The 22,015-nt window shown below is 42.1% G+C and overlaps 1 protein-coding gene across 1 annotated transcript in view; it reads left to right on the top strand.

Moving 5' to 3' along the window:
• Positions 1-5,857: 5,857 nt before the first annotated feature.
• The window catches only part of COG7 (component of oligomeric golgi complex 7), a 90,873-nt gene continuing 74,715 nt past the window's right edge, over positions 5,858-22,015 (top strand). Inside the window, exons 1-4 of the mRNA XM_010837200.1 lie at positions 5,858-6,235; positions 12,068-12,216; positions 12,511-12,627; positions 15,311-15,479. Of these exons, the coding sequence (XP_010835502.1) occupies positions 6,067-6,235; positions 12,068-12,216; positions 12,511-12,627; positions 15,311-15,479 (604 nt within the window). The 5' untranslated portion in view covers positions 5,858-6,066. The remainder of the gene's footprint in view (positions 6,236-12,067; positions 12,217-12,510; positions 12,628-15,310; positions 15,480-22,015) is intronic.

The raw sequence follows: 22,015 nt of genomic DNA, 5'->3' as shown, positions 1-22,015 counted from the left end.
CTGAAGCAAGGTGGTGGTGGTTCACATTGCTCACTGAGACCCCATGAACTGCCACGTGCTGGGCTCCCCTGGCCTTCACCATCTCCTGGAATTTGCTCAAACTCATGTCCGTCGAGTCCATGATGCCTTCTAACCATCTCATCCTCTGTCGCCCTTCTACCCTCAATTTTTCCCAGCATCAATGTCTTCCAATGAGTCAGCTCTTCCCATCAGTTGGCCAAAATACTGGAGCTTCAGCTTCAGCACCAGTCCTTCCAGTGAATATTCAGGGTTGATTTCCTTTAGGATTGACTAGTTTGATCTCCTTGCAGTCCAAGGGACTCTCAGCAGTCTTTTACAGCATCACATTCGAAAGCATCAATTCTTCAGCACTCAGCCTTCATCATGGTCCAACTCTCACATTCACTACATGACTACTGGGAAAACCATAGCTTTGACTATATGGACCTTTTCTGGCAAAGTGGTGTCTCTGCTTTTTAATACACTGTCTAGGTTTTTCATAGCTATTCTTCCAAGGAGCAATCGTCTTTTAATTTCATGACTGTAGTCACTATCTGCATTGATTTTGGAGCCCAAGAAAATAAAATCTGTCACTGTTTTCATTTTTCCCCATCTGTTTGCCATGAAGTAATGGGACTGGATGCCATGATCTTAGATTTTTAAATGTTGAGTTTTAAGCCAGCTTTTTCACTCTCCTCTTTCACCCTCATCAAGAGGGTCTTTAGTTTCTCCTTGATTTCTGGAAAAATAAAATTAACAGACTTTAATAAAATCAACAAACTTTAGCTAGATAGACCACCAAGGGAAAAAAAGACAAATATTGCCAAAATCAAGAAATAAAGAGGGGCAATTACTACCAATTCTACAGAAGTTAAAAAGGATTATAAAGGAATGTTACAATTTTTTGCCAAAAAATTTCACAGATTAGATGAAATGGACAAATTTGTAGAATTTCTCAACATACCAACTGATTTAAGAAGAAACAAAATCTTAATAGATCTATAACAAGTAAAGAAGTTGAATTAATAATTTAAAATATTCCCACAAAGAAAAGTCCAGGCCCAGATGGCTTCACTTTGAGTTCTGTCAGCTATTTAAAGAAGAGACGTTATAATCTTTACAAACTCAGAAAATGGAGAAGGAAGGATCACATCCTTCTGTGTGGATCATTCTATGAGACCAGTGATATCCTTAAACCAAAATTAGACGAAGATCACAAAATGATATTACTGGCTAACTTCCCCCATGAACATAGACATGAAAATCCTCAACAAAATGTTAGCAAAGCAAAGCTGGTAACATATAAAATTGTTATACCCCATGACCAAGTAGAATTTATCCCAGGAATGCAAGATTGGTTTACCATCCAAAAAACTACTGTTGTATACTTATACATCATATGAATAAAATAAAACCACACAATTTATAAAATACAATATTTTAACATACTGATGGAAAAATAGGAACAGAACGAAACTTCCTTGACTTAAAAAAAGGGCAACTATGAAAAACGTACAACTAGCATCGTACTTCATGGTTAAAGACTGGATGCTAAAGACAGATCCTTAAAAGGATGTCTGTTGCCACTTCTGTTCAACACTGCACTGAAGATTCTAACCAGCACATTTAGTAGATGGAAAAAAGAAAGACATCTAACCTGGAGAGAAAAAGGAAAATTTTTCATTTTTTCATGATTCTGTATGTGGACAAATCACACACACACAGAAAGACAAAAGAAAAGAAAGACAGTGCTAAGTCATGTCTGACTCACGCGACCCCATGGACTGTAGCCTGCCAGGCTCCTCTGTCCATGGGATTCTTCAGGCAAGAATACTCCAGTGGGTTGCCATTTCCTTCTCCAGGGGATTTTCCTAACCCAGGAATCGAACTCAGTTCTCCAGCATACATATAGACACACACAGACAGACACACACAAACTAGAACTGAATTTAGACGTTCAAGAGGTACAAGAGAATCATACAAAAATCAAGTGTGTTTCTAACACAAGGAACAATATGAAAATCAAATTAAGAAAATTTCATTCACAGTAGTATTAAAATGAATACTTTGGAATACATTTAGCAAAAGAAGTAGAAGACATTTACAATGTACAGTGTTTGACTACTATTGTTTCTACTAGGGGACAGCTGTAACGTGGACACATTTTTGGTTGTCACAGTTTGGGGGAGGGGATGCTATTGGCATCTAGTGAGTAAAGGCCAAGAATGCAGTTAAACATTTTACAATGCATCGGACAGCCCTCCACAACAAAAATTATCTGGTGCCAAATGTCAATAGCACCAAGTTTGAAAATTCTGCTCTAAATAAATGGAGAGGCATTTCATGTTCATGGATTTGAAGACTCAACCCTGTCAAGATGCCAGTTCTCAAATGGATCTATAAATTCAATATGATCTCTGTTCCAGAAACTTTTGGGGTAGAAATTGATAAGCTGATTATATGATGTATATGGAAATGCAAACGGTATGGAGTAGCAAAACAATTTTTTAAAAGAATAAAATGAGAGGACTAACATTACCAGATTTCAAAACTTAGTAAACTACAGAATCAAGACAGTTTGGTATTGGTATAAGAATAGGAGTATAGATGATGGAACAGAATTAAAGTGCAGAAACCCTTACATTTATGTCATTTGATTTTTGACAGAGATCTAAAGGCAATTCAGAGGAGAAGGAAAAGTCTATTCAACAAATGGTCCTGGGAGAGTTGGAGTTGTATGTGTGTGTCCGTCACTCGGTTGTGTCCAACTCTTCGCGAACCTGTGGACTGTAGCCTTCCAGGCTCCTCTGTCTATGGGATTTTCCAGGCAAGAATACTGGAGTGGATTGCCATTTCCTTCTCCAGGGGATCTTCCCGACCCAGGGATCAAACCTGGGTCTCCTGCATTGCAGGCAGGGAGAGTTGTATACCTGCATGCAAAAAAAAAAAAAAAAGAAAAAAAGAACTTAGACCTTTACCTCATATCATACACAAAAAATGAATTCAAACTGGATCATAGATCTAAATGTAAGAGCTAAAATTTTTAAACTTCTAGAGAAAAATATATAAGTTTATGATTTCTGGTTAAGTGAAGATTTCTTACATATAATATCAGAAGTATAATTCATAAAATAGAAAAAGATAATGGAATTTATCAAAATTAAAAATGTATGCTCCTCAAAAGGCATCATGAAGAAAATGAAAAGACAAGCTATAGATTGAGAAAAAATATTTGCAAACCACACCTCTAATTCAGGAATTACATACAAAATACATAAATAGCTTTGCAGTTCAATAATATGAAGACAGACCTTCCCCAATGGCTCAGAGGTAAAGAATCTGCCTACAGTGCAGGAAACTCAGGAAGACAGGTTTCAATCCCCTGGTTAGGAAGATCCCCTGGAGGAGGACACAGCAATCCCTCCAGTAGTCTTGCCAGGAAAAGCCCATGGACAGAGGAGCCTGGCAGGCTACTGTCCATTGGGTCACACAGAGTCGGACACGACTGAAGCGACTGAGGATGCACGCAATATGAAGATGCTGCTACTGCTGCTGCTAAGTCGATTCAGTCATGTCCGACTCTGTGCGACCCCTGGACAGCAGCCCACCAGGCTCCCCTGTCCCTGGGATTCTCCAGACAAGAACACTGGAGTGGGTTGCCATTTCCTTCTCCAATGCATGAAAGTGAAAAGTGAAAGTGAAGTCGCTAAGTCGTGCCGGACTCTTAGCGACCCCATGGACTGCAGCCTACCAGGCTCCTCCATCCATGGGATTTTCCAGGCAAGAGTACTGGAGTGGGGTGCCATTGCCTTCTCTGAATATGAAGATAAGCAATGCCAATTGAAAATGGGCAAAAATTTTGAAAATATATTTCATCAAAGAAGAGGTAAGAACTGCTAATAAGCACATGAAAAGGTGTTCAATATCATTAGCTATTAGGGAAATGCAAATTAAGGCAACAAAGACTTACCACTACATACCAAATGGAACTGGAACCCTCATACCTCATTGACTGTAATGTAAAGTGGTATGGGGGATAAGTTTGGCAGTTTCTTTAAAAATTAAACATAAATCTATCTTACCACTTAGTTCCACACCTAGGAATCTATTCAAAAGAAATGAAAACATGTCCATACAAAGACATATAGTGAATGTTCACAGCAGCATTATTTCTAATAGCCTTATTTGACTGACTTCCAGGTCTTAGTTGTCATATATGGGATCTAGTTCCCTGACCAGGGATTGAACCCGGACTCCCTGCATTGGGAGCACAAAGTCTTAGCCACTGGACTGCCAGGGAAACCCCTCTAATAGCCTTAAACTAGAAACAGCATAAATGTCCATCTACTAGTGCATGAATAAGCAAAATATGTCATATCCACACAATGAAATACAACTCAGCAACGTAAGGGAACAAACTTTATGGTTGGTGAAAGAAGCCAGATGCAGAAGACTACATAGTGCATGATTTCATGTGTCTGAAATGTCCAGAAAAGGTAAATTTGTAGAGTCAGAAAGCACATCAGTGGCTTCCTGGGACTTGGGGGTGGGAGCAGAGATTAAGTGCAAACAAGCAGGGAGGAATTTTTTGGCTGATGGAAATGTTCTTGTGAAGGTACCCCACCTTGTTAAATTTGCTAAAAATCGTTGGATTGTATATTTGAAGTGAGTGAACTGTATGCCCTGTAAGTTATTACTCAATAAAGCTGGGTTTTTGTTTTGTTTTGTTTTGTTTTGAACTTCAGCTCCTCGGGGAGGAGAGGGGCATACGGCAATTACAGGCACCCAAGTCTTCTGAGCATGCCGCGGGACTACATCAGTTTGCTTCTACCAGGTGAGCGTATTATCTTTCCTATTAATAATTTGTGGATTTAGGTTCTTAGCTATATAGTCTTCAGGAACTACTGTATGCAATGAATTGGAGTATGCCTGGATGAGAACAGATAAATGGCAAAATTAAGCACAGTGTAACCAAAGGATGCTTTTGTTTGCTTTTTAAATTTTGAATCCTATGACAAAGGAGGCGTTCCCAGATATCTCTTTCCCGAGGTATTACATTGCTTTAAGCTAGAGGAAACAGGACCGAATGGCGAATTCCAGAGTTTTGTGTCTCAGGCCACGGACAGGAGGCCAGCGTGGCTAGAACAGTGAGACAGGAGCTGGAAGCGCGGTGGGCAGAGACCAGGTCATGTAAATTCGTCTGCCCGCTTTGGGAAGGCACTGAAGGACGGCAAAGAATTCAGGTTTCAGTAGTAGGCTTGCCTGAGTTCAAATCCCACCGCGCTACATTCTAGCTACGTGATACTGAACAACTTGCTTAACTGCCTCAGTTCTTCCACTTTAATTTGGGGGAGAACAATAGCACTGAAAGGATTGTGAGGACTAAGTGTGCTAATAAAAGTAAGGGCTTAAGAGTAAAGCACGTATTTGTTCTTCCACTTTAATTTGGGGGAGAACAATAGCACTGAAAGGATTGTGAGGACTAAGTGTGCTAATAAAAGTAAGGGCTTAAGAGTAAAGCACGTATTTGTTCTTCCACTTTAATTTGGGGGAGAACAATAGCACTGAAAGGATTGTGAGGACTAAGTGTGCTAATAAAAGTAAGGGCTTAAGAGTAAAGCACGTATTTGTTCTTCCACTTTAATTTGGGGGAGAACAATAGCACTGAAAGGATTGTGAGGACTAAGTGTGCTAATAAAAGTAAGGGCTTAAGAGTAAAGCACGTATTTAAGCGCCCAGCCGGCATTTAAATTAGCAGAGGAGGAGGGACGCTCCTCCGGTTGGACGCTCGCAGCCCGTCGCATTTCCCGGAACGCCTGCAATCACTATAGTAACGGCTACCTACTTCCGGAAGAAGTACGGCGCGCGGCGAGGGTCAATCTCGGGCGTACACATCAGCGCGCTGATCCAGAGGCTGTGGAGGGGTCTGTCTCCGGCGCGGTCGGTCCCCGCCCGCTGCTTCCCAGGCTGCCGCGGGTGCTCTCGCAGAGCTGCCTGCTTCTGCAGCCGAGTGGCCGCCCGGAGCCAGGTCTTCAGGCTTGGACGCCGAGCTGCGACGGTGCAGCCATGGACTTCTCCAAGTTCCTGGCGGAAGACTTCGACGTGAAGGAGTGGATCAACGCGGCCTTCAGGGCTGGCCCCAAGGAGGCGGCGGCCGGGAAGGCGGACAGCCACGCAGCCACCCTGGTGATGAAGCTGCAGCTGTTCATCCAAGAGGTGAACCACGCCGTGGAGGGTGAGCGGCCTGGCAGAGCTCCCTGACGGGTCCGGGGTCCGCCGGGGTGCACGTAGTGGGCAGTAAATGTCAGCGCCTCGCATGCAGAGCGAGCGAGCCCGGGTCTGGTTCCCGCACAGTCCTCGTGGGGACATCCAGGTCTCAGCCCCGCTGTTCGTCTCTCTGCAACACTTGCAGATTTGGGATCTTGCTTTCCACTTTCGGCAATGCTGCCAAGTTACCTTTTAAAACTTGAGTGAATTTTAAGAAGATGAAATAACTGGTCAACTGATTCTTAGATTTGGCAAAAAGCATATAGAAGATGTATAGGGAAGACATTGTTTTAATGGATAAAAAAAAATGATCTTGTTACCTGTAGTTGATTTGCAATGTTGTGTTAATGTCTACTGTACAGTAAAGTGATTCAGTTATATATGTTATATATATGTATTCAGTAAGCTGAAACTCCAGTCCTTTGGCCACCTGATGCGAAGAGCTGACTCGTTTGAAAAGACCCTGATGCTGGGAAAGATTGAAGGCGAGAGGAGAAGGGGGCGACAGAGGATGAGATGGTTGGATGGTATCACTGACTCAATAGACATGAGTTAGAGTAAACTCCAGGAGTTGGTGATGGACAGGGAGGCCTGGCATCCTGCTTCCATGGGGTTGCAAAGAGCTAGACACGACTGATCGACTGAACTGACTGACTGACTGTATATACTTACATATATGCATTCTTTATCACATTCTTTTCCATTATGGTTTGTCACAGCATATTGAATATAGATCATTTCCTGTGCTGTACACCAAGTAGGAATTTGTTTATCCATTCTATATATAATAGTCTGCGTCTGCTAAGTTCAGACTCCCACTCCATCCTTCCCCCACACCCCTCTTATAGTGGATCTCTGTGTCAGTGAGGAAGATGGGCTGTCCTGATTGGAGACTTTTTTTTTCCTTCCATTTTTGGCTGTGCTGGGTCTTTGTTGCTGCACTCGGACTTTCTCTAGTTGTAGAGAGTGGAGGGCTACTCTCTAGTTGCTGTTCGTGGTCTCATTGTGGTGTTTCTCTTGCTTTAGAGCTCAGGATCTAGGATTCACGGGCTCAGTAGTTGTGACATATGAGCTTAGTTGCTCTGCAGCATGTGGGGATTTTCCTGGACCAGGGATTGAACCAGTGTCCTGTGCATTGGCAGGTGGATTCTTAACCACTGGACCACCAGGGAAGTCCTAATGGGAGACTTTAAAGTATCAAATTAACTAACCAGAATAGTGAATTATAAAAAAAAAAAATACACACCAGAGTTAATAATAATTTCATGTATCTACTGTGTACCTGTCAAGAAATGAGCACTGGGGGTGAAAAGTTTATCTTTCTGGAGTTTGCTGCCTTGTGGGGAAGACATGTGAACAATTTAATTACAATAAAGGGTAGATTTACTGAGAACAGAACTGGAAGCTGAGAGCTAGATGAAGGCAGCAATTGTCTCTTGCCTGGGAGGTTCATAAAGGGCTCCCTGTGTTAGGCTTTGAAGGAAGGCTTCACAGGGCAAAGATGAGGAAGACATTGTGCTTAGTCTCTCAGTTGTGTCTGACTCTTTGCGAGCCCATGGACTGTTATCACCCACCAGGCTCCTCTGTCCATGGGATTCTCCAGGGAAGAATACTGGAGTGGGTTGCCATTCCCTTCTCCAGAGGATCTTCCTGACCCAGGGATCAAAGCCAGGTCTGCATTGCAAGCAGATTCTTTACTGTATGAGCTACAGGGAAGTTCAGGGAGGATTTTAATAATAATGATATGATGGCAAATATCTGAGTCCTTAGTATATGTCAGGCACTGTTTTAAGGGCTTTGTATGTACTTCTGTAAAAAGAGCTACTTAATACTTAGTAATCCGTGGTCTTTTTAAAACAAATTATTTTAATTACTTTATTTGGCTGCACCGGTGTTTAGTTGTGGCATGAGGGGTCTTCAGTCTTCATTAGGGCCTGTGGGATCTTTAGCTGTGGCATTCAAACTGTTTGTTGCAGCATGCAGGATCTAGTTACCCGACCAGGGATTGAACCTGGGCCCTCTGCATTGGGAGCACAGAGTCTTAGCAACTGAACCACCAGGGTATTCCCTTGGATAGCCTTACGCTATCATAGACACAGCATAAATGTCCATCAACTGGTGAGTGGATAAACAAAATATGCAATAGCACTCAGCAACATAAGGGAACAAGCTTTATCCTTGGTGAAAGAAGCAAGATGCAGAAGAGTACATAGTGCATGATTTCGTATGTCTGAAATGTCCAGAAAAGGTAAATTTGTAGAGACAGAAAGCAAATTAGTGGTTTCCCAGGGCTTGGGGTGGAAGCAGAGATTAAGTGCCAAGTGGCAGGAAGGAGTTTTTTGGCTGATGTCAGTGTTCTTGTGGAGATAACACACCTTGTTAAATTTGCTAAAAATCATTGAGTTGTATATTTGAAGTGAATGAATTATATGCCAGTAAGTTATTCATCAGTAAAGCTGTTTTTAAAAAGCTTTAGCTTGTTGGGGGGGAGAGGGACATATCATAGAGGCTCCCAGACTTAATGTCCTACAGCTCTTGGGACAGCCCTGTGCAATGAAGAAGTGTCCTGGAGAAAATGTTAATAGTGCTGCCCCCTCCCCCAGCATGATTATCTTATTTAAACATGGCAGTAATCCTTAGAGGTAGGCACAGTTATTATTCCCACTTTATAGTTGTAGAAACTGCAGCTGAAGGTAGTAACTTGCCCAGCATCGTATTGCTAATGAATGGGGAGACTGGATTTGAACCCAAGCGACTGGTTCCAGATCCCAGGCTCTTATCCATTATACTTTACTACCTCTTTGGTATTAAAGGGAGAGGGAACACTTGTAGAGGCAGGAGGGTATAAAGAGACCTACCCAGTCCAGAGAAAAGTGAGAAGTTCAAATAGAGCTTCATCAGTAGCATCAATGAATATTAGTCCTTATTATTATTATTATTGGAGGATTACACTTCCATGAGGGGGAATTTCCACTGGAAATAAGGTAGAAAAGTAGATTAGGATCAGACTGTGAAAGGCCTTTCTGGCTATCCTGAAGGTTTGGTTTTCATCCTATAGGCCAGGGGTTCTCAACCCCTGGGAACTATTAGGAACCGGGCCACAGGAGGTGAGCGGTGGGCAAGAGAGGGAAGTTTCATCTGTAATTTACAGCCACCTCCTGTTGCTCACTTTTATAGGAAGCTCCACTTCCTGCTCAAGGAACTCAATAAATTCAATGCTCTTGAATCATCCCAGAATCATCCCCAAACCATCCCCTGCCCCGCCCCTTTCCAGCTTCCCAGGTCCTTGGAAATTATGGTCCCTGGTGCCAAAAATGTTGGGGACCACTTCTGTAGGTAGTGAGAAGCCATAGAAGGTTTAAAGCTTTATTTTTAGGGACAATGAGACAAGGTCCCAAGTCTGTGGTGAGAAGAAGTTATTGCAGAGGTTGAAACTGGAGTTGTTGAGGATCCCTAATAGGGAGGATTGATTCATTATTCAGTCAGCAAATATTTTTTGGGCACAAGCTATTCTTCAGGGTCCAGAGATGCAGTGTTAAACAAGATCCATTCTTAGGTTGGAAACGTTGGCAGGGGCCAGATCATGCATTTACTGTCACATTAAAGAGTCTGGATTTGATTTAAAATGTGTGTAGTGGGAAGGTACTGGAGGATTTTTAAGCAGGACAATGAGATGATTTAAGTTGGCATTCAGGAGACCATTGCTCTAGTCCAGAAGAGAGGTGACCGTGGCTTCACTTGGGTTTCTGGCAGTAGAGATGGGGAGAGACGGGTAGCTTTAAGGTATTTTCAGAAGAAGGGAGAACTTGCTGATGGATTGGAATGAGGGATAAGGGGAAAAAAATCAAGAATGATGGCAGATCCTTGTTCTGAGCAACCGTGAATGGAGGTGCCAAACGTGCCACAATGCTGCGGGAATTTGTAGTGAAATTCCAAACAGCCATTGCCTAGATTCTGCAGTGAGCAGTGGCTAGTCTTGCTTTATTGCAAATCTGTCCATCCCTCTATCCATCCATCCATCTTATTTTTTGATGTATTTAAAAATAAATTGCAGATATCAGTACGCTTCGCCCTTTAAACATTTCATTTAGAACCCTAAACATTATAGAGTTCAGTTCTTGTTTATAGCTCTTTTTTTTTCGCTAGATAATATTTATGTAAGGTGGAATGCTGCTAAGTCACTTCAGTTGTGTCTGACTCTGTGTGACCCCACAGACGGCAGCCCACCAGGCTCCTCTGTCCCTGGGATTCTCCAGGCAAGATTACTGGAGTAGGTTGCCATTTCCCTCTCCAATGCATGAAAGTGAAAAGTGAAAGTGAAGTCGCTCAGTCGTGCCAGACTCTTAGCGACCCCATGGACTGCAGCCTACCAGGCTCCTCCGTCCGTGGGATTTTCCAGGCAAGAGTACTGGAGTGGGTTGCCATTGCCTTGGAGGGACCTTATCTGATCCGTTTGATGGGTTTTGACAGGTGTGTACAGCTAATGCAACTCACCCCCCATCAAGACGTAGAAGGTTACCATCACCTTAGGCGGTCTCCTAGTCCCACCTCTGATGGAGATTTGGCCCTTACCCTTCCAGAGGCATCCACAGGAGGTGACAGTTTTAAAATAGATTCTAGAAAGAACTAAATTTGAGGGTGCTGTGGAGAGGTGGAGAGGGAAGAAGTTCACAGGGAACCAATCAGACCTGAAGAGTGACTCTGAGGTTTAGCAGGCAAGGGGCCAGGCCAGGGCCATAACAGCCTGTTAAAAATCAGGAAACCTCTGTGCTTTGACGAAATCTTTGTGTGTTCTGCCTATGTTTTGTTAGTCATAAAACTTTACTTAAGGTCAGTGCTGGAGACAGAATGTTGTTTTATGGCAGAGCGGGGCGAACAGGTTCTTAAAGTGTGTTTTCTATGTTAAAGTTCCATTCAATGTACCGGTACCAGGAGCAGAAGGCTCTGAACTTCTTTGGTTGATTCCCTGGTGAATTCCTCTTTAAAGGACTAAAGGATTATGCCTTTTCCAGATAACACCTCCTGATCTGTGAGGATTTTCAGATTTTATTCTACACTTGGGATGTCTGTTAAAAAAAAAAAAAAAAAATACAGGTTCCTTGATCTCCTACCAGGATTCCTAAATAAGAATCTCTGGCAGGTGACCCAGGGACCTGCATTTTAACTGCATTCCGACTGTTACCAATGGTCTGTGGACTGCATTTTGAAGAAAACATGGAAGCAGACGTTGGGTCCAGACACTCCTTGGCTCAGCTCTGTGAAATCTTGGGCAAGTTACTTAACCTCTCTGAGCATTAGTTTTCTCATCTGTAAGAGGCAGCTGCTAATGACTGCTGTGTATGTTAAATGATGTATGGAAAGCTTGGGGTGCAGAGCTGGCATTCACCAGTGTCAGATTCCTCCCTTCTCCTTCCTGGAAAAGAGCGTTTCACATGAATTCCCTGCCTGTCCAGTGGTTAGGACTCTCTGCTTTCACTACTGGGTGGGGGGCCTGGGTTCATCGGGGAATTAAGATCTTGTAAGCAGCGTGGCACAACCAAAAAAAAAAAAGTTGCACTTTAACTCAGTGGTGGTGGGTCAGGTTGATGGTTTATTAGGGCTTTTACCATCATCCTGGGGAAGACAGGGTCCCAGCAGAGACCAGCTCCCCCCATGTGCCCCCCGCCCCCAACACAGGCTCAGAAAACCGCGTGGCTCATAGAGCCTTAGGGAAGATTTGCTTCCTGTCGTCTGATTTATTCATATTGTTCACTGGTGAGTGGTCTGGTGTTCACCTTTGGTTCTTGGATTTTCACTGCAGAAACAAGTCACCAGGCCCTCCAGAACATGCCCAAAGTGCTCCGTGATGTCGAAGCCCTTAAACAGGAGGCGTCTTTTCTGAAAGAACAAATGATTCTTGTCAAGGAGGACATTAAAAAGTTTGAACAGGACACATCTCAGTCGATGCAGGTATTTTGGTTCCTAATTGTTGACTCTTGTTTTTGGAAGATGTTTACCTTCCCAGCAGGAGGCCCCACCTCAGAATTCTGCCAAACACTCAGACTACTGTTTTGTTTAGCACTTTTAGCTTATTCATCTCTTCAGCATCACTGAACGTTTAACCATGCGATCAGTGTCGTGCGGGGTACAGAGTTCCCTAAGGCAGGACCGTATCATGATACTTAGGTTTCGAGTTACTTGTGGAAGGCGGAGAAAATGGAACTGCAGCTTCCTTAGTGTCTGAAACCCTCATCTCTCTTCTAGGTGTTGGTAGAAATCGACCAGGTCAAGTCCAGAATGCAGCTTGCCGCAGAATCTCTTCAAGAAGCCGACAAATGGAGCACGTTGAGTGCTGATATCGAGGAGACTTTTAAGACTCAGGTAGGTTTCTTGTTTAGCGGATGCTGTATTGTTTTGTTGTTGTTAGGCTTCCCTGGTGGCTCAGATGGTAAAGAATATGCCTGCCAAGCAGGAGACTTGGGTTCGGTCCCTGGGTTGGGAAGATCCCCTGGAGAAGAGAATGGCAACCCACTCCAGTATTCTTGCCTGGAGAATTCCATGGACAGAGGAGCCTGGTGGGCTACGGTCCACGAAGTTGCAAAGAGTCGGACAGGATTTAGCAATTGAACAGCAGCAACAAAGCTAACAGTTACATCTTGTTATTTTCTCTTCCCAACCCTCTTGATATTCAGAACTCACTGCCCATAAGACCCAAAGCATCTAGCTGAACTCTCCCAGGCTCTTAAAAAACAGAATTTACTGTTTCTGGCCAAAGCCACTCTCCACTTGCTCCACTGCCCCTCTCTTGGGTTAACGCTTCCTTTTCTGTCCAGGTTTACCTACCTGGAAACCTAGCGGCCCTTCACTGCCCCCTTCTCCCTGCCCCTCCTCTCTTTCTCTTCTGTCGTCTGTTCTTTCTGTCCCTCTGGCGCCGCCTGGTGTGGTTTTGTCGTCATTTTGCGCCTAGACCGTTTCAGCAACCGTCCACTCGCCTCCTTGCCATCAAGGCCCTCCCCGATCCCAGGTTATCCGCCCCCCACCCCACGCGTCCAGGGCATCTTCTAAAGCACAGATTGTCATGTGGCATTTCCCTGTCCCTCACACCCCCAACCCACCCCATCTTAACCTCTACCAACTTCTCGTTTTCCGTCTGATAAATTCTACGCCCCCTACAGGGCACAACCTGTCCTTCCCCACAGGGCTCTGGGTGCCTGTGTTTACAGCTGTTCCTCTGGCCACTTCCTCTGTGTAATTTCAGCCTCTGCCTGCTCCAGACTGTGAACACCCCGTCCCTTTTCATGCCTGTTCCCTGTTCCCTGCCTGAGCTGTCCCCCCTCTACTTTTCTTTATAGGACCGTAGCCTCCGCTTGTCCCTCAAGGCAGTTAAGTGTCACCTCCTTTTACATCTCTCCTTGCTGGCTCCTGGCCTCTCCAGTGAGTGGAACTCATGGTCCCCTCCCGTGTGCTCCTGTGACCCTTGAGCCAACCTCTCTTTATTTTATCTAGTGGCCACCCCACACGTGATGTGGGGTCTTAGTTCCCTGACCAAGGGTCAGACCCGCACCCCCTGCATTGAGAGTGTGGAGTCTTAACCACAGGACCACCAGGGAAGCCCGTGAGCCATCCTCCTAAAGTGTCTCATAATCTTTCTCCCCCAAGTCATTCATTGCGCATTCAGGGCCTGCACTGTGACCTTCCTTGTCTTTTTGTCTCAACCATCTTTAAGACGGTGTCTGAGGCATCATGGGCACCTGTCGAACACTGCAATGAAATACATTTCCTTACTCTCTTCATTCTTTTTTTAAATAGAGTTTAGTTTTCTATTTATAAACATAACTTATGTGTGTCTTACAAGATTTGGAAAATTGAGAAAAATACAAGGAAGAAAACAGAATATCCTGTGCCCTTAGTATTTTTTTTTTTTTTTATGTCTGTTAGGTATTTTTCTAGATTTTTGTAAAAATCTATACTTTTGTACTGTCTTTTATGATGCATATATTGTAGGTATATGTTGGGTTGTCCAGAAAATTCATTTGGGTTTCCCATAAGATATTATGGAATAACCCAAGTGAACTTTCTGGCCAACCCAATATATACATGTTTCTGTATATTCTAGTGTTTGTATGGCCTTTTTGTTGTTTATTTCACCTAATGGTAAGTTGTAGATATTTTTCTGTGTAATTAATATTTTTCAAAACATGATTTTGAAAACTATTTAAATTTATTTACGTACTTTTGGCCGTGCTGGGTCTTTGTTGCTGCTTGGGCTTTTCCCTAGTTGCGATGAGCAGGGGCTCCTCTCTAGTTGTGGTGCACGGGCTTCTCACTGCAGTGGCTTCTCTTGTTGCAGAGCACGGGCTCTAGGGTATCCTTGCTTCAGTAGTTGTGTCTCCTGGGCTCTAGTGCGCTGGCTCAGTAGTTGTGGTGCCTGGGCTTAGTTGCTCCATTCCAACTAAGGGATCTTCCCAGACCAGGAATCAAACTCTTGTCTCCTGCATTGGCAGGTGGATTCTTTACCACTGAGCCATCAAGGAAGTCCTCAAACATGATTTTTAATGACTGTACAATATTTCACATGTATTTCACATTTTAATGACTATTCAATATTTCACATAGATCATGAGTATCATAATCTATATTTTATTTGTTATTATGAAAGATTTAGGTTCCTTCCGGGTCTTTGTTATAACAACACTAAAATCACATTAATCAATTTTAATATATTAATATTTCTTTGTCCCTCTGATTTTTTCCTTAGATTTCTAGGACAGAAAATGCCAAGTTCTAAGGATGTAAAAAGTTTTAAGGCTTTTGATGCATATTGCTAATTTTCCCCCCAGAAAAAATATAAATTTAGAAAAACTTTTTCTTTGCACCCTTCCCTAAGATAGCTGTTATAATTTTTCAGAAGTTTTTCCAGTTTGTTAGGAGGAAAATGGCACTTCTTTGTTTTAATTTGCTTTTGTTTGAAGACTAGTAATACTGAACATGAAGTGTTGATGAGCCATGTTCTCTTCATTGGAGTGTCTTAACATAAATATCCTCTCTTCTGGTCTTCTTATAGGACATAGCTGTGATTTCAGCCAAGCTCACAGGTATGCAGAACAGCCTAATGATGCTCGTTGATACACCAGACTACTCAGAAAAATGTGTACACTTGGAGGCGTTGAAGAACCGGCTGGAGGCCTTGGCCAGCCCCCAGATCGTAGCAGCATTCACATCTCAGTCTATAGGTGAGTGCTGGCTGCTTCCCGTCTCTCTGTACACCTCTTTATTTATTTATTTTTTTTTTAATTTTATTTTATTTTTAAACTTTACATAATTGTATTAGTTTTGCCAAATATCAAAATGAATCCATTGTACACCTCTTTAAACAGATAAGGCTTTCCACGTCTTCAGTCTTGAGAATGTCTTAATTTTGATTAAGTTACGTAGATTGGAAGTCAGTCTGTAGCTTTATGGTGGTTGCCTTTTCTTCAACATTCTATATGAACTTTTTCAAAATACAGACAGCTTGTAGTAACCCACCAGGGAACATATCATCTAGACCGTAGTATTAGCATTTACCACTTTGCTTTATCACATATCTGTTCACCTCTCTATCCATCCATCTTATTTTTATCATGCAAGTCAAAGTAAGTTGCAGACATCAGTACACTTCACTCCTAAACGCTAGGAGTTCAGTGTTAGTTTAGGATCCTTTCTTTTTTTGAGGTAAAATTTACATTTAGTGTTAGTTGCTCAGTCATGTCTGGCTCTTTGTGACCCCATGGTCTGTACCCCACCAGGCTCCTCTGTCCACAGAGTTCTCCAGGCAAGAATGCTGGAGTGAGTAGCCATTCCCTTCTCCAGGGGATCTTCCTGACCCAGGGACTGAACCTGGGTCTCTTACATTGCAGGTGGATTCCTTACCACCTGAGCCACCAGGGAAACCATTTAGAAAAATGTACAAATCTTAAGCCATTTAGAAAAATGTACAGATCTTGAGTTCTGAGCCTGATCAAGACCATTATAAAGCTGTTATTTTCCAGTGATTTTTTTCAGCACATAGCTCTCTCTTTACCTAGCTCTCCCTCTCCATGTCATCCACAAAACTATTGGTTAAACAGGAAGCAGCAGCAGCAGTAAAGCTGCTTTCTTACCTTGTCGTCGTTGTTGTTGTTCAGTCTCCCAGTTGTGTTCGACTCTTTGCGACCCCATGGACCACAGTATGCCAGACCTCCCTGTCCCTCACCATCTCCTGGAGCTTGCCCAAGTTCATGTTCATTGCGTCGGTGATTCTGTCCTGCCATCTCATCCTCTGATGCCCTGTCTTGCCCTTGATCTTTCTCAGCTTCAGGGACTTTTCCCATGAGTCGTCTGTTCACATCGGATGACCAAAATCCTGGAGTTTCTCCTTCAGCATCAGTCCTTCCAGTGAATGTTCAGGGTTGATCTCCCTTAAGATTGACTGGTTTGACCTCCTTGCTGTCCAGGGGACTTTCAGGATTCTCCTCCAGCACCACCAGTTCGAAGGCATCAGTTCTTTGGTGTTCTGCCTTCTTTGCAGCCCAGCTCTTACAGCTGTACATGATCACTGGGAAGACCATAGCTTTGACTATATGAGCTTTGTTGGCGAGTAATGTCTCTGCTTTTCAACACACTCTCTAGGTTTGTCATAGCTTTCCTGCCAAGAAGCAGTTGTCTTCTGATTTCGTGGCTAAAGTCACTGTTCGCAGTGATTTTAGAGCCCAAGAAGAGGAAATCTGTCACTACTTCCACCTTTTCCCCTTCTATTTACCATGTAGTAATGGGGTTGGATGCCATGATCTTAGTTTTTTTTACTATTTAGTCTTAAGCCGGCTCTTTCACTCTCTTTCTATACCCTCATCAAGAGGTTCTTTAGTTTCCTCTTTGCTTTCTGCTATTATAGTAGTATCATCTGCCTGTCTGAAGTTGTTGATATTTCTCCTGCCTATCCTGATTCCAGCTTTGTAACTCATCCAGCTGGGCATTTCTCATGATGTGCTCAGCATATAGGTTAAATAAACAGGGTGACAGCACACAGCCCTGTCATACTCCTTTCTCAGTCTTGAACCATAGGGTTCTACTGTTCTTACCTGAGCATCTATGTATTGATATATTGGCAGAATGTAGTCTGTATGCACTGCCCTGCTTGCTGCACTCTTGGTCACACATCACGCACGCCCTTCTGCTCTGGGGTTCATGGTCTCCTAAACCTGTTCTGTTGAAGGTCACCAACAACCATATCATCACCAAACCTGAAAGCCTATTACCATTTTATGCTTCTCTGTTTCTCTTTGTCAACAACACTTGACGATGTTTTCTACTCCCTCCTGCTCTGAAAATGCTTTCTTCTTTTGACTCCTGAGATGTAGCACCAGTTTCATGTATGTGAAGTCTCTCAGTCATGTCCAACTCTTTGCAACCCCATGGACTGTAGCTTGCCAGGCTCCTCCATCCATGGGATTTTCCAGGCAAGAATACTGGAGTGGGTTGCCATTTCCTTCTCCAGGGCATCTTCCCCACCCAGGGATCAAACCTTGGTCTCCCGCAGTGCAGGTAGACTCTTTACCATCTGAGCCACCAGGGAAGTTTTATGTATATGATGGTACATTTTCAATGATGAAATGAAACCATAAAAAGTTCTGATATATATATATATATTTAAGACTTACTTATTTATTTTTGGCTGCACTGGGTCATCACTGCTGCATGTGGGCTTGCTCTAGTTGTGAGTGGGGTCTGCCCTTCACTGCACTGTGCAGGCTTCTCGTTGCAGTGGCTTCTCTTGTTGCAAACGCAGGCTCTAGGCACTAAGGCTCAGTAATTGTGGCATATGGACTTAGTTGCCCAGTGGCATGTGGAATCTTCCTGGAACAGGGATTGAACAAGTGTCCCCTGCATTGACAGGATAATTCTTAACTACTGGACCACCAGGGAAGTTCAAAATGTGCTCTCTTTTAAAAAAAATATTTTTTAAAAAATTTCAAATTTAAATCCAAGGTCATGAGGCTTTCCTCCTATATATATATTTTTTTTTCCTAAGAGTTTTGTAGTTTTAGCTCTTACATTTAGGTCTTTGATACATTATAAGTTAATTTTTGTATATGGTACAAGGTAAGCGTCCAATTTCTTTCTTTTGCATGTGGACATCCTGTTTTCTGAGCATCGTTGTTTCTGAGTGTAAAAGGACTCTCCTTTCCCCCAGTGAATGATCATGACTTCTTTGTTGAAAATCTTTTGACCATGTGTGTGAAGGTTTATTTCTGGGCTCTCTATTCTCTATATATACAGAGGCATATCTTTGTCCTTATGCCAGTACCACATTGCTTTGATTATTGTAGCTTTGTGTTAACTTTTGAAATCATGAATTGTGAACCCACCAATGTTGTCCTTGTTTTTCAAGATTGTTTTGGCTTTTTGGAGGTCCCTTGAAATTCCATATGAGTTTTAAGGTGGATTTTTCTGTTTTTCCAGAGAACACCTTTGAACACCATTTTGGAAGAGATAACTTTGAATCTGTAGGTGGTTTGGGTAGTATTATCATCTTTTTAAAAAATTTTGTTTTTTAGCCTCTAATTAAAATAAATAAATCTAAATTTTAAAAATTAATTATTTTTTAATTGGTGGAAAATTGCTTTACAGTTTTGTGTTGGTTTCTGTTGTACAACACCACGAATCAGTCATAATTTTATATATATATATCTCTCCCTCCCTCCTCTCCCCCCATCCTGCCCTCTAGGTTATCACAGAGCACTAGGCTGGGCTTCCTGTGCTATTTAGCAACTTCCCACTAACCATCTATTTCACACATGATAGTGGATATGTGTTAATGCTGCTTTCTCCATGCGTCTCACCCTCACTTTCTCCCGCTGGAAATCTTCTAATTCATGAGCGCAGTACGCCTTTTCATTTATTTATATCTTTTAAAATTTCTTTCAGTGGTGTTTTTTGACTTTCAGTGTACAGGATTGTTCTTTGTTACTGTATAGAAATGCAGGTGAGTTTTGGTGTGTTGATTTTGTATCCTGCTGCATTAACTTAGTAGTTCTAAGTTTGTGTGTGTGTGTGTAATCTTTAGCACTTTCTATATATGAGATCATATTATCTGTAAACAAAGATATTTTTACTTCTTCATTTCCTTTTGAATGCTTTTTATATCTTCGTCTTACATAATTGTTCTGACTGTAACTTCTAGTACTGAATTGAATAGAAGTTGCAAAAGTGGGCATCCTTGTCTCATTCCTGATCTCAGAGGAAAAGTTTGAAATGGTCTTTCATATCAAGTATTATGTTAGTTGGGGGCTTTTCATATATGACCTTTATTATGTTAAGGTTGTTTGCTTCTATTCCTAGTTTTTCGAGTGTTTTTAATTCTGAAAAAGTCTTAAATTTTATCACATGGCTGTTTTGCATCAGTTGAGATGATCATGTGAACATTTCCCCTTTGTTAGTGTGATGTATTACATTTATTGATTTTCATGTGTTGAGCCTTCTTTGCATCCCGGAGTAAATCCCACTTGGTCAAGGGATATGATCCTTTTAATATGCTGTTGAATTCGGCTTGCTGGTATTTTGTTGATGATTTTTGTGTCTATATTTATCAGGGATATTGATCTGTAGGTTTCTTTTCTTGCAATGTCTTTGTCTGGCTTTGGTATTAAGGTAATGCTGACCTCATAGAATAGGCTAGGAAGTCTTCAGTGCTCTTCAGTTTGGGGGAGAGTTTGAGAAGTATTAGTATTAATTAAAAAAAATTTTTTTTTTCTTTTTGTGCTGGGTCTTTGTTGCTGCACATGGGCTTTCTCTAGTGGTGGCGTGGGCTTTCTCACTGAGGTGGCTTCTCTTGTTGCAGAGCATGGGCTCTAGATCATGTGGGCTTCAGTAGTGTGGCCCTGGGTTTAGTTGCCCTGAGGCATGAGGAATCTTCCTGGACCGGAGATTGAACTTGTCTCTCCTGCATTCGCAAGTGAATTCTTAATCACTGGGCCATCAGGGAAGTCCAAGTATTAATTCTTAATTAATCAATGAAGCCATCTGATATACTTTACTTTGTTGAGAAGTTTTTGATTACAGATTCAGTAACTAGTTTTATGTCTATGCAGAGTTTCTGTTTCTTCATGATTTAGTCTTGGTACACTGAGTATTTCTAACAACTTGTTCATTTTACCTAGTTTATCCAATTTGTTAGCATATAATTATCCATAGTACTTTCTTATAATTCTGTTACCTTTAGTAAAATTGGTAGTATTGTCCTCTCTTTCATTTCTGATTTGATTTGAGTCCTCTTCCTTTACCTTAGTGAACCTAAGTAAAGGTATGTCAATTTTGTTCACTTTTTCAAAGACTTTTTCAACCCTTCATTTTGTTGATTTTAATGTTTTGTTTCTGATATTCTCTGTTTTACTTACTTTTGCTCTCTGTTATTTCTTCCCTTTTACTAACTTTGGCTTTAGCTTCCCCCGCCCCCTAGTTTTGTAAGACGTAGAGTTTAGGTTGTTGATTTGAGATCTCTCTTCTTTTTTAAAGTAAGCATGTACAGCTACAAATTAGCTCTTAGGATTGCTTTTGTGGCATCTCGTAAGTTTTGGTCTGCTAGGTTTTTGTTTTCATTTGTCATTTAAATTTCTCTTGTGGTATCTTCTTGACTCATTTGTTGTTTTGGAGTCCACATTATTTGTGAATTTTTCAGCTTTCTTCTTTTAGTTGATTTCCAGTTTTATTCCATTGTGATCGGAAAAGATACTATATGATTTATATGACTGTAGTCTTTAGAAATTTATTAAGACTTGTTTCGTGGCCTGTGATATGGTCTATCCTGGAGAGTGTTTTATGAGTACTTCAGAATGAGTATTCTGCCATTGTTGGATGGAGTGTTCTGTATTGTTTCTTAGGGCTAATTGGCCTGTGATGTTTATTTAAGTCCCTGCTTCTTTATTATTGTCTCTCTGGTTGTCTTGATGTGCTTTCTGAATGCACCTTCTGCAAGCTCTGTTCCTTTTCTTTTTTTTACCCCCTGTGGTACTTTTGCAAAGGTCACATGGTAGAATTTTTTGTTTGCATTTATTTCTATTTATTCATATTTGTATGTGGGTGCTTTTTTTCTGGGTTCACTGTTTACTGAAAAATAATGAGCATGGGACTTCCATGGAGACCCCTCCTTGTTTTGCTGTTGTTTGGTCGCTTAGTTGTGTCCAACTCTTTGCAACCCTATGGACTACAGTACAGGCTTCCCTGTCCTTCACTGTCTCCCAGAGTTTGTTTAAACTCATGTGTATTGAGTCAGTGATGCCATCCAACCATCTCATCCTCTGTCACACCCTTCTCCTCCTGCCCTCAGTCTTTCCCAGCATCAGGGTCTTTTCCAGTGAGTCAGCTGTTTGCTTCATGTGGCCAAAGTATTGGAGCTTCAGCTTCAGTATCAGTCCTTCCAATGAATATTCAGGGTTAATTTCCTTTGGGATTGAGTAGTTTGATCTCAAAGTCCAAGTGACTCTCAAGAGTCTTTTAGGGCACCACAGTTCAAAAGCATCAATTCTTTGGCATTCAGCCTTCTTTATGGTCCAACTCTCACATCTGCACATGATTACTGGAAAAACCATAGGTTTGACTAGGTGGACCTTTGTTGGCAAAGTGATGTCTCTGCTTTTTAATACACTGTCTAGGTTTGTCATAGCTTTTCTTCCAAGGATCAAGCCTCCTTGTTTACCTGGACTTAATTGAAAGCTTTCCTCTTGGCCTTGATTTAAAGGTTACATTCTCTGAT

Source organism: Bison bison, unplaced genomic scaffold (assembly GCF_000754665.1).
Source record: "Bison bison bison isolate TAMUID 2011002044 unplaced genomic scaffold, Bison_UMD1.0 scf7180017864072, whole genome shotgun sequence".
NCBI classification, from domain to species: Eukaryota; Metazoa; Chordata; class Mammalia; order Artiodactyla; family Bovidae; genus Bison; species Bison bison.
Note: the sequence above shows the minus strand (reverse complement) of the source record. Positions and strands in the feature narration are given on the sequence as shown.